Source organism: Salvelinus fontinalis, chromosome 26, assembly GCF_029448725.1.
Source record: "Salvelinus fontinalis isolate EN_2023a chromosome 26, ASM2944872v1, whole genome shotgun sequence".
Classification (NCBI taxonomy): domain Eukaryota; kingdom Metazoa; phylum Chordata; class Actinopteri; order Salmoniformes; family Salmonidae; genus Salvelinus; species Salvelinus fontinalis.
The window spans coordinates 38,623,466-38,640,058 of NC_074690.1; the positions used below are offsets into that span (position 1 = coordinate 38,623,466).

General features: G+C 44.9%; 1 protein-coding gene across 2 annotated transcripts in view; it reads left to right on the forward strand.

The window, feature by feature from the left end:
* Positions 1-12,732: 12,732 nt before the first annotated feature.
* LOC129824292 (ephrin type-A receptor 3-like) overlaps positions 12,733-16,593 on the forward strand; it is a 124,924-nt gene continuing 121,063 nt past the window's right edge. The window contains exon 1 of one of the 2 annotated variants that reach the window (XM_055883834.1): positions 12,733-13,155. In XM_055883834.1, the coding sequence (XP_055739809.1) occupies positions 13,047-13,155 (109 nt within the window). In that variant the 5' untranslated portion in view covers positions 12,733-13,046. The remainder of the gene's footprint in view (positions 13,156-16,593) is intronic. The other variant, XM_055883835.1, reaches the window with a different exon arrangement.

Below are 16,593 nucleotides of genomic sequence, written 5' to 3' on the forward strand. Positions count from 1 at the left end.
AGCAGTCCAATCCCTGTACCTTTTGCAAGATATAACTCTATCCCTGATGTTTATCCTGGAGAGAAGTGGCTTCTTTGCTGCCCTTCTTGACATCAGGCCATCCTCCAAAAGTCTTCGCCTCACTGTGCATGCAGATGCACTCACACCTGCCTGCTGCCATTCCTGAGCAAGCTCTGTATTGGCGCTTGCTGAACTTTCTTGGGCGCCCTGAAGCCTTCTTCATAACAATTGAACTGCTCTCCTTGAAGTTCTTGATGATCTGATAAATGGTTGATTTAGGTGCAATCTTACTGGCAGCAATATCCTTGCCTGTGAAGCCCTTTTTGTGCAAAGCAATGATGACGGCACGTATTTCCTTGCATGTAACCATGGTTGACAGAGGAAGAACAACGATTCCAAGCACCACCCTCCTTTTGAAGCTTCCAGTCTGTTATTCAAACTCAATCAACATGACAGAGTGATCTCCAGCCTTGTCCTCATCAACACTCACGCCTGTGTCAACGAGAGAATCACTGACATGATGTCAGCTGGTCCTTTTGTGGCAGGGCTGAAATGCAGTGGAAATGTTTTTTGTGATTCAGTTCATTTGCATGGCAAAGAGGGACTTTGCAATTAATGGAAATTCATCTGATCACTCTTCATTACATTCTGGAGTATATGCAAATTGACATCATACAAACTGAGGAGGCAGACTTTGTGAAAATGAATATTTGTGTCATTCTCAAAACCTTTGGTCACGACTGTACATACATTTTACATACACATATTTACATTGTTAGGGCACAGCATGTCTTTAATAAGTAGCTAGAATACATATAGGCCCAATATAGACTATACCGCAATCAATTTCAAAAATATCATCTAGTGCTCCTAAATTACGCGTGGTGATCCTAACTTGTTTTTTATTGGGAGCACCAGTGCTACCAATGAAGTGTTTTAATTTAGAGCTCTTGCCACCGCATCTGCTTTATCAGATGTTTTCCGATATAAAAGGATCCTTCTCGCCAGTGTGTGTGTGTTTTCTCTGAAATATAAATATTAATCAGTGAGTGAGATAGCTGTATAGATCACTGGAGACCTGAGGCAGCTGGTAAGCCTGTACACACAAACACACACACACACACACACACACACACACACACACACACACACACACACACACACACACACACACACACACACACACACACACACACACACACACACACACACACACACACACACACACACACACACACACACACACACACACACACACACACACAGTAGGTGCTGTGGATATTGGGTACATTAATACAGGTAATGTGATCAGTGCTCAGACACAATGATGTGTTTATATCTCCACGGGGGGAGAGAGGGGGAGGGAGGAGGAAAGAGGATAAGTGAGGGGGGGGGGGGGAGAGAGGAGCAGACAGAAAGAGAGAGGAAGATGGAGGATGAGGCGGTATGAGAGAGGGGGGGGCAAGGAGGAGAGGAAGTGTAGCATGGAGACAGAAAAAAAAGGTAACGGTGGTGAGAAAGAGGAGAAGGGAGAGGGAGGAGAGGAATACCCCCCCCCTCCCTCTGTCTGACTGTGTGTCAATCTGATTATGGAACAATCAGACGTGAGAGAGAATCACTACGGCTATCACCCTCCCAACCCTGCCAGGTTAAATTAATTACACCTCACACACACATGTATGCATGGAGATAGATGAGTCTGGCTCACAGTCAGTGTAGTGTTACGTGTGTGTGTGTGTGTGTGTGTGTGCCAGCATGCCTGTGTGTTTGTGTGCATGCGTGATTGAGAGAGAGTTATGTGTGATGAATGATAATGCATTTCCTCATGAGAGTGTGTTCACTATTCAGACATCTAGACTTGGTGATGGTCCTAGAACACACCTCTGGGAACCAGTGACCAGCTTATCCAACACAGACACACACACACACTCTCACACACTCACACTACAGAGTGCCTAATAACCATTACTGTGCCTCTCACATATTTCTCTCTCCATCTCGGCTCCTCTCTCTCTCTCTCTCTCTCTCTCTGTCTCTCTCACTTTTCTCTCTCTCTCTCTCTCTCTCTCTCTCTCTATTAGCTCTCATAAATCTCTATCTCGCTCTGTGCCCCCTCACTCTTCCCCTGTCTGTATTAACTTTCACTCTTCTCCCTCCATCTGTCACTCTATCTAGTGTTCCTTTATCTCCCTCTCTCTCCTGTTCTCTATCTCTCATCCATTTCTCTCCTGTTCTCTATCTCTCATCCCTCTCTCTCCTATTCTCTATCTCTCATCCATCTCTCTCCTGTTCTCTATCTCTCAACCCTCTCTCTCCTGTTCTCTATCTCTCATCCCTCTCTCTCCTGTTCTCTATCTCTCATCCCTCTCTCTCCTATTCTCTATCTCTCATCCCTCTCTCTCCTATTCTCTATCTCTCATCCCTCTCTCTCCTGTTCTCTATCTCTCATCCATTTCTCTCCTGTTCTCTATCTCTCATCCCTCTCTCTCCTATTCTCTATCTCTCATCCATCTCTCTCCTGTTCTCTATCTCTCATCCCTCTCTCTCCTATTCTCTATCTCTCATCCATCTCTCTCCTGTTCTCTATCTCTCAACCCTCTCTCTCCTGTTCTCTATCTCTCATCCCTCTCTCTCCTGTTCTCTATCTCTCATCCCTCTCTCTCCTATTCTCTATCTCTCATCCCTCTCTCTCCTATTCTCTATCTCTCATCCCTCTCTCTCATGATCTCTATCTCTCATCCATTTCTCTCCTGTTCTCTATCTCTCATCCCTCTCTCTCCTATTCTCTATCTCTCATCCATCTCTCTCCTGTTCTCTATCTCTCATCCCTCTCTCTCCTGTTCTCTATCTCTCATCCCTCTCTCTCCTGTTCTCTATCTCTCATCCCTCTCTCTCCTGTTCTCTATCTCTCATCCATCTCTCTCCTGTTCTCTATCTCTCATCCATCTCTCTCCTGTTCTCTGTCTCTCATCCATCTCTCTCCTGTTCTATGTCTCTCATCCCTCTCTCTCATGATCTCTATCTCTCTTTCATGTTCTCTATCTCTCATCCCTCTCTCTCCTGTTCTCTATCTCTCATCCCTCTCTCTCCTATTCTCTATCTCTCATCCCTCTCTCTCATGTTCTCTATCTCTCATCCATCTCTCTCCTGTTCTCTATCTCTCATCCCTCTCTCTCCTGTTCTCTATCTCTCATCCCTCTCTCTCCTGTTCTCTATCTCTCATCCCTCTCTCTCGTGTTCTCTATCTCTCATCCCTCTCTCCTGTTCTCTATCTCTCATCCCTCTCTCTCCTGTTCTCTATCTCTCATCCCTCTCTCTCCTGTTCTCTATCTCTCATCCCTCTCTCTCCTGTTCTCTATCTCTCATCCCTCTCTCTCCTATTCTCTATCTCTCATCCCTCTCTCTCCTGTTCTCTATCTCTCATCCCTCTCTCTCCTGTTCTCTATCTCTCATCCCTCTTTCTCATGTTCTATATCTCTCATCCATCTCTCTCTCTCTCTCTCTCTCTCTCTCTCTCTCTCTCTCTCTCTCTCTCTCTCTCTCTCTCTCTCTCTCTCTCTCTCTCTCTCTCTCTCTCTCTCTCTCTCTCTCTCTCTCTCTCTCTCTCTCTCTCTCTCTCAGTAATGGGTCTAATTTGTTTAGCACACACAGTGTGTGTCCATTAGTGCAGGCCTCTCTGTGCCGAGAGAGATGGTGACAAATCATGTGTGTGTGTGTGTGTGGCTAGAAACACATGTATATCTCTCTCTCCTAGGTCTGCCCAGGGATACAATGGATGAGGGGAGAGATTGTGAACGTTTGGTGACATATTAAACCATTTAATCTTACATGTTCTGCCCTTGTTCGAAGCTTCTTTGTGATGATATATCAGTTTAATTGGAGAAGAGAGGAAGAATCGCTGGAAAAGAGGAGTACAGTGGAGCGTGAGAGGCAGAATGATTGATTGACATCCCTCAGACAATCAAATGAATCTGTATCTCGCTCTGGACATCCCTCCATCGATAGGGCTCTTAACAAGCAGGATATGGGTGCAGTTTCCCCTGACTCAACAGTCTGTACTGCCAACTGCCTGTCACTCAGGCCCTCAGATCCGTGTGGGGAGATTACAGGCACAAAAGGGCGCCCATCAGCAGTGCTCCTTCACGGCAGTTTCATTTGTCCACCTGTCTGATTCACTGATAGCTCTGCCAGTCTGTCCCAGTCATGTCACCCATGATACAAGTCTGTATTCGACGTCCATCTATGTCTGAGGATGTTGGGAGATGACGTGGAAACCGGCCGCTAGGGGCAACAGTGAGCGCTGTTACCGTCAAGTAGGTTTGGGTTTTGCTAGGTAGGGCAGCGTTTCCCAAACTCGGTCCTCGGGACCCCAAGTGGTGCACGTTTTGGTTTTTGCCCTAACACTACACAGCTGATTCAATTATCAAAGCTTGATGATTAGTTGATCATTTAAATCAGCTGTGTAGTGCTAGGGGGAAAAAAAATGAAAATGTGCACCCCTCGAGGACCGAGTTTGGGAAACTCTGTGCTAGGGCGTTGTAGACGGGAATGGCAGATGGGCATCTGCCTCTGTTGCCAAAGGTTGCATGTTCAAATCCAGCAATAGAAAGTTGCTTGTGAGATTTTAGCTTTAAGCCTATCCCAAACCTTGAACCGATACCTTAACCATTCGGAGTTAATGTCTAAACTTAACCCTAATCTTAAAAATGTGGAGTTAATGCCTGAACTTAACCTTAAACACTTAGAAATTTGACGTTTGGAACAACTTTGAAATGTCACGTTTAAGAAACGTCTAATTCCGACGAGAGACTGTGAGACCCTGTTGCAGTGTCCACCGTGCTTCTAGGGCGTGCATTCTTCATTTCTTTACTCCTCAAGGATCATGAACATGACACAAATATTAAATAATGTAATAATAGTGTTATGTATAATGTTATGTAAGTGAACCTTTCCCCAGCGGTTAGACCAGTGTGTATGTGTTTGTGTGTCCAGTCCTCCCCTTCCCAGCCGCACAAATGCAGCGTAGGTATGGACAGCAAGACAGATACGCACAGAAGGATGGCGGAGAGAGAGAACGAAGGGAGAGGAAGAGACTGTCTCTCTTTTTCTTTCTGTCTTTGTAGGGACAGCTGAGCTGGCGAAGAGTAGAGATCTATTCTCTCTTCACTTTCTCTCTTTGTGAGTAGCAGCATGAAGAGGTGAGAGCGGACTCTCTCTCTATCTCTGTCTGCCAGAGCCGTTGGAGAGCAGTGGTCTCTATGCATCCCATATGGCACCCTGTTCCCTATGGGCCCTGGTCAAAAGTAGTGTAGTACATAGGGAATAGGGTGCCATTTGGGACTGATCCTCTGTCTTTGTGGAGGAGGCTGGATAACAGTCTGGCCTGAGGTTGAGGGGCTGGGGATTGGGGTACTACTGGGGGACGTGGAGGAGGATGGGGGTTAGAGGGGCTGAGGGCTGTCTGCCCCAGCCAAGAGGAGGCAGGCGGGGGCAAGGTTGGCTTTGTGCACTGGCCTTTCCCACACTCCCACTCACCTTTTGTGTGGCGGCACTGTGAGCTTCTCTGACATGACGAATCGCCCTGTCTGCCTGTGTGTGCGGGTGTGTGTGTGAAAGAGAGAAAGTGAATGAGAGAAAGAGAAAGAGCTGTGTGTGTATATATGTCTCTAGAGAGATAGAAAAAGTGTGTGTGTGTGTATGTGATAGATAGAGATAGTGTGTGTTTGAGAAAGAGTGAGACAGAGAGCGAGGGAGAGAGAGAGAGACCAACACTCGCTTTCTTTTTTAATCAGAGCCAGTGGTGTTCCTTCTTAACCAGACCCCGGCAGCAGTTCTTCCTAAAGGCCTTCACTGCTCACTAGCCTGATTAGGGCTGGAAGTCATTCTTTCTGGTTAATGCCAGTTCCAAGCTGTCAGCCATTTAGCCTTCAGCCTGCCACAATAGAGACATTACCACATGACTGAGTCTGAAAGAGGGAGAGAAAAGGAGGGAGGGAGGGGGAGACCCCAGAATGAGTTTTAGGATCTGGGCTTGACTAGGCAGATGACCCTGTCATCACCTCGGCACCCCTATCAGTCCCCCCAAGCTTACTCCTCGTCTCTGTTTGTGTGTATGAGGTCGAAATAAACTCTTTAAGGAACTCTGCTCCACCTTTTACCTGTATTTTGTTGTGATCTCCCTTAATCAATCACCCCTGGTTGTAGTGGCAAATTGCTTTGCACTCTTTTAAGAGTGTCAAACACTCTTAAAAGCGCCAGCAACCAGGGTTTATTTTTGGTTCTCATTCGGGAAGCAAACTGACCTACAGAGGGTGAAGGGTGAGAGACAGAAGTTCACAGTTCACTCTGAATGAAAGAGGAATAGAGCAGGGAGAGAGAGAACAAGTGAAATAAGGTTCGGTGCTTTTTTAGAAAGCGGTGGAGAGAAAGAGGAAGAAAGAGAGAGACAAGCTATTTCCTTCTGGAGATGAACGCTAAGCCTTAGGGAAGATCAAACATCAGACAGAGAGAGACAGAGGCACACGGAGAAGATGGGGGGAGGGAAAGACTGACAGCAATCTCAAATGTGGCTTACTTGGGTCCATGTGTCCATTTGTATGAAGCCCACTGAGTCCTTCAGATGTCGTTTGCTGTTGGAGCACTTTGTACGGGTTTACCTATAGAAGCTTGTCTGCTTCCACAGGGCCTACTCCGGTGTGTGTGTGTGGTGGGGGTTAGCGACGCGGATTTAAGAGGCACATCACGTTGTCACCGTTGGAATGCATGACAGCGCACTGTTTTGTCACCAGACGGACGACTGAATGCAGCTTCATGGCAGGAGAGAAAAGGAGAAAAGAAAAAAGGAGAGAGACAAAAAACCACTGTTTGTTTTTCTGTCGCCACACTCAACTAGGAAATTAGGTCATCTGAGTAAAGCTGGCACACGGAACAAATCGTCATCATAATTGGACCCGTAACAAATTTCTGGGCTGCACACACACACAGCACAAACCGAACGCTGACATATAGGGGGAAACGACATAAATCAGTGTGTGTTTGACGTTTTTATGGGTCTTTCAGGAGCCTCATTTCGGACAGGAGTGCGCTGAAGATATGTTATCCGTGGTAAATATAATTGTGGTCGTGACCCAGCGTTAATCATCCAAACCTGTCTGCGGTGAACTAGAACACTATTTAGCAGGTGGAACACAGGGCAAAGATGTCCGGACAACATTCAATAGTCTATGATTCACAACTGATTTAGTTAATAACCTACAATTCTTCTTTAAAAAATAAATCTTGTTTAAAATGAAATCAACTAGCAGCCACGTTGATGCAAAGCTGTTTAGGTATAGGCCTAACACCTCGATCACACTGACAGCGACATTGCCTTTTGGTTCACCAGAAGTACATTCATTTCCAATGGAAGGCTGCGTTTGCCTTGCTGCATTGCAGAGGCAGTTGCAATGCGTTCTGTGTGGTGCATATGCATGGCCGTGGAAAGTAGGGGCGCTGAGGGTGCTGCAGAAAAATATATGAATTAACCACCACCCCCAAACTACTTCCCACGACCTTCGCCTCTCCCGAGCCTGTTGGGGAGGTGCAGCGATGAGAAAAGATCGCAATTGGGGAGAAAAAGGGGGAAAATATACATAGAGAAGTAGAGACTCAGAGTTGGAAAATGGTATATCAGACACTGCAGTCGAGGAACAACGGGAAAGCAATTCTGCTTTGAAAGTTGGTAAACCTAACTTTTTAGAAAATGGGCCATGACTGTTTTGGTACACCTACTGGAGAGCGCTTCTTTGTCTACGCCCATTCAGCATTGTTCACTCCTTCTTAAGCCTTAGTCCCACCCATCTCTTTTTCGGCTGTAAGGAGATGCATCCTGTGTCACTTAGCTCACATTGCGACCTGTTTCCCTCTCGTTTCCCCTCGAGGTCGCCCATATTGTTTATATTTCTTGCCCGCTATAATCATCGTTCTAATGCTGGCACGGCCCCATTGCTTGGGCCTTAAACTTATATGTACTCGTCACCATTATTAGGTGTTGGGGTCCTGTTCCCCGGCCCCTTTGTTTGTATATTTCTTGCCCGCTATAATCCACATCCTATTTCTGGCACGGCCCCATTGCTTGGACCTTGAATTCTTCTCTGTACTCATCACCATTATTAGGTGTTGGGGTCCTGTCTGCAGGCCCCTTTCTTTATAAATTTCTTGCCCGCTATAATCACCATTCTACTGATGGCCCTGCCCTGTCGTTTCCATTTCGTCGCCCTCCTCCTCCCTCTCGGTCTCTGCCGAACGCCCGACCTTGCATTCTTCTTAAGGATTCACATCTGAGGCCATGTGGTAAACACACGCTATACCAAATGAAATCTAAGTTTATTTGTCACATGCACAGAAGGTGTAAACGGTACAGTTATAGTACTTGCATAGTAGCAATATCAAAAACAGAAAGTGTCCAGATAAAAATATTTTATAAATATTTTATCGTAATTAGATGACGCTTACCCGACACACTTGTCTAAATTGATGGGTCATGTGAAGTTAATGCAATAACTGCCCCTCACCCACATCTAGCTAAGTGGATGGGTCACTATTGTCTAGACATGTACACATGTTTATAAAATACAACAAATGGCCGTAATCACCCCCAGTCACACCTGGTAATTTGATGGGTCATGTAATAATCTGGCCAAAGTGGAGTTTTTTGTTTGAGAAACAGATGCCTCACAAGTTCTCACATGGCAGCTTCATTAAATAGTACCTGCAAACACCAGTCTCAACGTCAACATTGAGGAGGCGACTCTGGGATACTGGCCTTCTAGGCAGAGTTGCAAAGAAAAAGCCATATCTCAGACTGGCCAATAAAAAGAAAAGATTAAGTTGGGCAAAATAACACAGACACTGGACAGATTAACTCTGCCTAGAAGGCCAGCATCCCAGAGTCGCCTCCTCAATGTTGACGTTGAGACTGGTGTTTTTTGCGGGTACTATTTAATGAAGCTGCCATTTTGATAAAAAATAAATGTTTACGTTCAAATGCTGCTGCTGTGAAGTAGTTTCCTGAAATGAGTCACATGTGCCTTTTTGTTTTGCAGGATGTCTCGCCAGCATTTTCTATACTTGACACCCAAGTGCTTTTGATTTTTGATTTTTGATTTTACCGTTATTTTACCAGGTAAGTTGACTGAGAACACGTTCTCATTTGCAGCAACGACCTGGGGAATAGTTACAGGGGAGAGGAGAGGGATGAATGAGCCAATTGTAAACTGGGGATTATTAGGTGACCATGATGGTTTGAGGGCCAGATTGGGAATTTAGCCAGGACACCGGGGTTAACACCCCTACTCTTACGATAAGTGCCATGGGATCTTTAATGACCTCAGAGAGTCAGGACACCCGTTTAACGTCCCATCCGAAAGACGGCACCCTACACAGGGCAGTGTCCCCAATCACTGCCCTGGGGCATTGGGATATTTTATTAGACCAGAGGAAAGAGTGCCTCCTACTGGCCCTCCAACACCACTTCCAGCAGCATCTGGTCTCCCATCCAGGGACTGACCAGGACCAACCCTGCTTAGCTTCAGAAGCAAGCCAGCAGTGGTATGCAGGGTGGTATGCTGCTGCTTCACTTTTCAACTAGCTAAAAGCTAGCTAGTTGGAGTCTGTGTATGTACTTCTGTTTGTACCACCTAAACCAAAGCACGAGTTGAAAGTATTGAACGCATGCAGCACACAGAATGTACCGCAGCTTAGTGCAGCATTCCCAATGTACTGTAGCGTTTACGCCTCATGTCCGTCAGATGTATCAAACTCTTTGCATTCTGGCGTAAGTTATTAATTTTCATTGGAGCAGTCCACAACGCCACGTTGGGGTGCTCCACTAACGCTTCGAACACACCGACAGCGTCGTTGCGGAAAATACTATGCAGCATCTTCTGGATTAGAGGTTGACCGATTATGATTTTTCAACGCCGATACTGATACCAATTATTGGAGGACCAAAAAAAGCTGATGCCGATTTTTATATATATATTTGTAATAATGACAATTACAACAATACTGAATGAACACTTTTATTTTAATATAATACACAAATAAAATCAATTTAGTCCCAAATGAATAATGAAACATGTTCAATTTGGTTTAAATAATGCAAAAACACAGTGTTGGAGAAAAAAGTAAAAGTGCAATATGTGCCATGTAAAAAAGCTAACGTCTAGGTTCCTTGCTCAGAACATGAGAACATATGAAAGCTGGTGGTTCCTTTTAATCCTTTTAACATGAGTATTCAATATTCCCAGTTAAGAAGTTTTAGGTTGTAGTTATTATTGGAATTAGAGGACTATTTCTCTCTATAACATTTGTATTTCATATACCTTTGACTATTGGATGTTCTTACAGTTCGTAGAAACATGTCAAGCGAAGTATAGAATCAATCTTTAGGATGTTTTTATCATAAATCTTCAATAATGTTCCAACCGGAGAATTCCTGTAGAAATGCGATGGAACGCAGGGCGCTCTCAAGTGAGCGTGCGTGACCAGCTCATGCCACTCTGGCAGACCCCTGACTCAATCTGCTCCCATTCCCCCCTCCTTCACAGTAGAAGCATCAAACTAGGTTCTAAAGACTGTTGACATCTATTGGAAGCCTTAGGAAGTGCAATATGACCAAATTTCCACTGTATCTTGGATAGGCAAAGAGTTGAAAAACTACAAACCTCAGATTTCCCACTTCCTGGTTGGATTTTTTCTCAGGTTTTTGCCTGCCATATGAGTTCTGTTATACTCACAGACGTCATTCAAACAATTTTAGAAACTATCCAAATCTACTAATAATATGCATTTATTAGCAACTGGGCCTGAGTAGCAGGCAGTTTACTCTGGGCACCTTATTCATCCAAGCTACTCAATACTGCCCCCAGCCATAAGAAGTTAAACTAGCAATATCATCAACCATGTGTAGTTAACTCGTGATTATGTTAAGATTGATTGTTTTTCATAAGATACGTTTAATGCTAGCTAGCAACTTACCTTGTATCCTTGCTACACTCATGTAACAGGTAGTCAGCCTGCCACGCAGTCTCCTCGTGGATTGCAATGTAATCGGCCGTAATCGGCATCCAAAAATGCGGATTGTTATGAAAACTTGAAATCGGCCCGAATTAATCGGCCATGCTGGTCGACCTCTAATCTGGAAATGTACACAACAAAAGTTCAACATTCACCTTCTGCTACTATTTCTGTCAAGCCGTCTACGCATTCAGTTTGAGGCATACGTGTGATATGTATGCACCACACCGAACGCACTGAAACTGCCTCTGCAACGCTGCAAGGCAAACGTAGTGTTTCATTGGAAATAAATGTAATTCTGGAGTACCAAAATGGTCAATATTTTCAACTGATGTACACACACACACACTCCAACTAGCTAGCTTTTAGCGAGTTGAAAAGTGAAGCACATGCAGTCAAGTACGGGAAAATAAGGCTAGACATCCAGCAAAATGAAACCATAACACCTTGATCACACATACAGCGTCATTGCATTTTGGTAAACCAGAAGTACACTACATTCATTTCCAATGGAACGCTGAGTTTGCCTTGCAGCATTGCATTGCAGAGGCAGTTGCAGTGCATTCTGTGTGGTGCATAAAATGGATGTATCAAAATATGGTTCAAATTGTATTTGTAGACTACCCGCTTGACAGAATTGGTAGCAGAAGGTGAATGTTGGTGGATATGTGTGCAACAAAAGTTAAACAGTCACCTTTTGCTACTATTTCTGTCAAGTCCACTCATACAATTTGACCACGCAGAACGCATTGCAACGGCCTCTGCAACGCAATGCTGCAAGGCAAACGCAGCGTTCCATTGGAAATGAATGCACTTCTTGTGTAGTTGGTTGCCTATAGCCTTGATCACACCTACAGCGGTATGCATCATATTCTATGCGTAGACGGCTTGACAGAAATGGTAGCAAAAAAAGTGAATGTTGAACTTTTGTTGCACACATAACCAGATGATGCTGCGTACGATGTTATGCAATGATGCTGTCGGTGTGATTGAGGCGTGTGGGTTGGATGTTGTGGACACAATGGATGGAGGTTCTAATAAGGAATTAACTGAGGGGTCGACATCAATTTAGTAGGTTTACCGAAACAGAAAGAACACACACAAGAGGGAAGCAAAGCGAGAGGGGTACATCTGTCCTGTTAAAATGCTCGTGCTCTCTCCGTGGTGCTGAATTCCCTGCACGCTGTTTCGGTCTGTTGTGTTAAAAAGCAGAAGATTGAGGTTGACCTCGCGCACTCTTCCCCACTCTTCACACATGCATTTAATATGACAGGCAGAAACCATGATTTATTCATTTAGACCCCCAGAAAAATACCGACAGTCTGACACACACACACGTCTTATCACAGCGCAACCACACACATTCCAACCAGAATACATCTCCATACAAGCATTGGATTTGAATCCGGAATCCATGAAACTGGGTTCTTCTGAGAGCTGTTGCCTGTAGCTGCTGTCATTCTTTGAATGTAGAGCAGACCTACAATGGTGAGCTTGACACAGGCAGTTTCCCTGTGAGCCCCCCCAACTACCTCATCAATATTTAACTGCCCATTCAACTAAATGAAATAGGCCTATGACCGCTGGACAACCATCAGCAGATACAACTCACTTTCAGTCTGAATCTTCAGGTACCCTTGGATAAAAACCTTCTGTATCCATGTGCACCGTTCTCCAAACATCAGAGGTGCAGTGATGGAGATCGCAGGGCCGTGTGTGTCCTCAGAATAGCGCGTGTATGTGTGTGTGTGTATGTGCGTGCTTGTGTGTGTCGCGACAGCGCGAGGTCTCGCGTTTCCACACCACCCGGCTCGCCCGAGATTGACAGCGCTTGGCTTGCGCTGGACCCTCCTTCCCGTCTCCTCCTCTTTCCCTGCTCTCGCTCCCTCTCTCTTTTCCCTTTCTGCTCTCATCCACTCATTCGCGAGGGCTCGCTCACCAACTCCACACGAACAGGGATGCAGCGAGCGCGCAGCGCAGCCTGAAAAATGGCACTACTCTTCCTTTGGATCTATCCATCCCTCTTGCTTTTCTCACTTTTTCTTTTTCACGAATTCGCACCATGCGAAGGCTTACGGAATTACCCAGAGAATGAAGGTAAGAGAGTGTTTAATGATTGTAACGGTTTTGACTTCGTGATTCGCTGCGAGGTGAACCGCGGAGGTTGTTGCGACTCCGCGGTGGCCGGAACCGTAGTCTCTCCGTTAATTAAGTGCTCTGACCGTGTGGTCAGAATGAATCCTGGACCAGATAGAACACAGCGTCGAAGAGTCATGGGAAACTGTTCGAGTATTTTCTGCTTGAAGTACATTGTATAGCACCGAGAGATGGAGATGTGGAGGAAATATGATTTACGCAGGAGCAATCCTTTCACTTCAGAAGCACAACTTATAGCTTTTCATGTAGGCCTATTGTCAATGGTTGGATACCCATTTGACCTTTTAGACGCATCCAACTTTTATAAGGTTTGATAATAATAATGATATTATTCCTCGTAACAATAGCACCATTTTTCAAGTAGTCCAGGACTACTGTTCCATCTAGGATACAGCAGTCGTGCAAATCAAGAGTAAGATTGCAATTACATGAATTTGTCAAGTTGCTGCTGAGCCTCTCACTTCGTTATTATATTAACGTCGATACTCAGCTCAAAATTAGAGCAGACCATTTCCCGACAAATTACTCCACTCGTAAGGAACTACTTTGAGAGACTCTTACAGCTCGACACCCAAGGACAGGGCCTTTTCTTTAGGTGGCTTGGATGTCAGACTGGGAGATGGTTTGGAGAGATTGAAACATATACAGTAGCTGCAATTCCATAAGGGTAGTCTGAGACGTTTGATCACTCCTGTGGACTTTATGGTTTGGCAATGTGGTGGTGTTCATGCACGATGTGTGCGCGTTACAACTCATCAGTTATGACTTGACTGTCCAGTTGTTTGGTACATTCTGAAAACGGAGTTATGACATAATCAGACTATTATTCAGTAGTGAATGAATGTTTGTAAATGTTCTGGATTTCGGAACACCGCCCTTTCCCCCGGCTTAGTGGCTTAGTTACTCCGTAAGGTGTTAGAACAAAGCTTTCTATACGGTTGCGCGTGCTGCGCTATACCTCCTATACCTCTCTGTCTCTGTCTCTGTCTCTGTCTCTGTCTCTGTCTCTGTCTCTGTCTCTGTCTCTGTCTCTGTCTCTCTCTCTCTCTCTCTCTCTCTCTCTCTCTCTCTCTCTCTCTCTCTCTCTCTCTCTCTCTCTCTCTCTCTCTCTCTCTCTCTCTCTATCTCTCTCTCTCTCTCTCTCTCTCTCTCTCTCTCTCTCTCTCTCTCTCTCTCTCTCTCTCTCTCTCTCTCTCTCTCTCTCTCTGCTCTCTCTCTCTCTCTCTCTCTCTCTCTCTCTCTCTCTCTCTCACACACACACATACAGTCCTTATCCATCCTAGCCTGTGGCCCTTCAGCATCAGCCGCATTGATATGTAAAAGCTACTGCTTGGCAGTCTGATGCTTTATCTTTATATGTATTTATTCCACTCATTGACCTGATCATAATCTTCTACATTTATAGATCAAGTGTCAAGTTTATTATACAACATCATGGCATAACAAGTTTAGCCTTTCATGAGCGGCTCCAGTGAAGTGAGTTTAGTGTGGATGATGACGGTGTTGTTTGCAGTAAAGTGAGTTTAGTCTGGATGATGACGGTGTTGTTTGTTAGTGATGTGAGTTTAGTCTGGATGATGATGGTGTTGTTTGCAGTGAAGTGAGTTTAGTCTGGATGATGACGGTGTTGTTTGTAGTGAAGTGAGTTCAGTCTGGATGATGACGTGTTGTTTGCAGTGAAGTGAGTTCAGTCTGGATGATGACGGTGTTGTTTGCTAGTGAAGTGAGTTTAGTCTGGATGATGACGGTGTTGTTTGCAGTGAAGTGAGTTTAGTCTGGATGATGACGGTGTTGTTTGCAGTGAAGTGAGTTTAGTCTGGATGATGACGGTGTTGTTTGCAGTGAAGTGAGTTTAGTCTGGATGATGACGGTGTTGTTTGCAGTGATGTGAGTTTAGTCTGGATGATGACGGTGTTGTTTACAGTGATGTGAGTTTAGTCTGGATGATGACGGTGTTGTTTGCAGTGAAGTGAGTTTAGTCTGGATGATGACGGTGTTGTTTGCAGTGAAGTGAGTTTAGTCTGGATGATGACGGTGTTGTTTGCAGTGAAGTGAGTTTAGTCTGGATGATGACGGTGTTGTTTGCAGTGAAGTGAGTTTAGTCTGGATGATGACGGTGTTGTTTGTTAGTGAAGTGAGTTCAGTCTGGATGATGACGGTGTTGTTTGCAGTGAAGTGAGTTTAGTCTGGATGATGACGGTGTTGTTTGCAGTGAAGTGAGTTTAGTCTGGATGATGACGGTGTTGTTTGCAGTGAAGTGAGTTTAGTCTGGATGATGACGGTGTTGTTTGCAGTGAAGTGAGAGAGAACCTCAGTGGTGTTCTGTCTGAATGTCACACGCACACGAGCGCCGCACACACATGGCATGACAAAAATGACGGTGTTTATAAAATAACGGAGTGATTGCATATCCAACTTTTCTGGACCTTTCTTTTCTGGACCTTTCTTTTCTGGACCTTTCTTTTCTGGACCTTTCTTTTCTGGACCTTTCTTTTCTGGACCGACAGCTAGAGGTCCCGAAGCTTCTGCGCATGTGCGGGATTCATTTAATAAAGTTCGATCAAAGCTGAATCAATATGCGCAAGATCACATAATGATAGTATTCTACGTAAAAGAACCGGATACAATAGCATAGTATAACGTTACTCTAAAACAAAAAACACCACCTCATATCCTAATGGGCTTTTAGGAGGAGTGTGCTAATGTTCACATTTTTCTCTGTAACGCAGCCACAACTCGACAGCATGCGTCACTAGGCGGAACGGGGCAGTTACCTACGGATCCACATCCACAGCCATTTAAAATATCATCAAATGACCTCTATGCATGATGAAACCTATTGGAAATGAAGGAAGCGTGTGTTGATTTAGATACATGTGTGGGGAGGTTGTTGTATATGTGTGTGCGTGTTTAGTCCGACAATGTCTTGTTGATTCCAGAGACTAAAGGGGGAGGCAGGCCGATGAACCATAGGCCATAGGTGAAGCAACAATTTCCTCTAGGAATGACATTCACTGTATGCTGTTTGTGTGTATTTAGCTCAATTCTTAGTCCCATGTTGGTGTCAGTATCCTGCTGTTTCCCTCTCATCCTCCGGCGAGTGGTCTAATTTGTAACTCCAAGTACACCATGTGTATGTGTTCGTGTGTGTGCCTGCATGTGTGTGTGTTTTCTGTAGGCAGTATAATCCAATGAAGCCTGTTTTCAGAGCCAAAGTACTCTCTGCTTTGTCTTTCCTCGCGGCAAATAAACCTCTGTCTACCTGTCTTCTGTTCTCTTCTCTCTCTCTCGTTCTCTCTTTTCATTTTTATTTTTCTCTCTTCTCAGTCTAGGTGCACACGCTGTGATTGCTCGTTGAGCTGAGAGATTGCTCGCTCT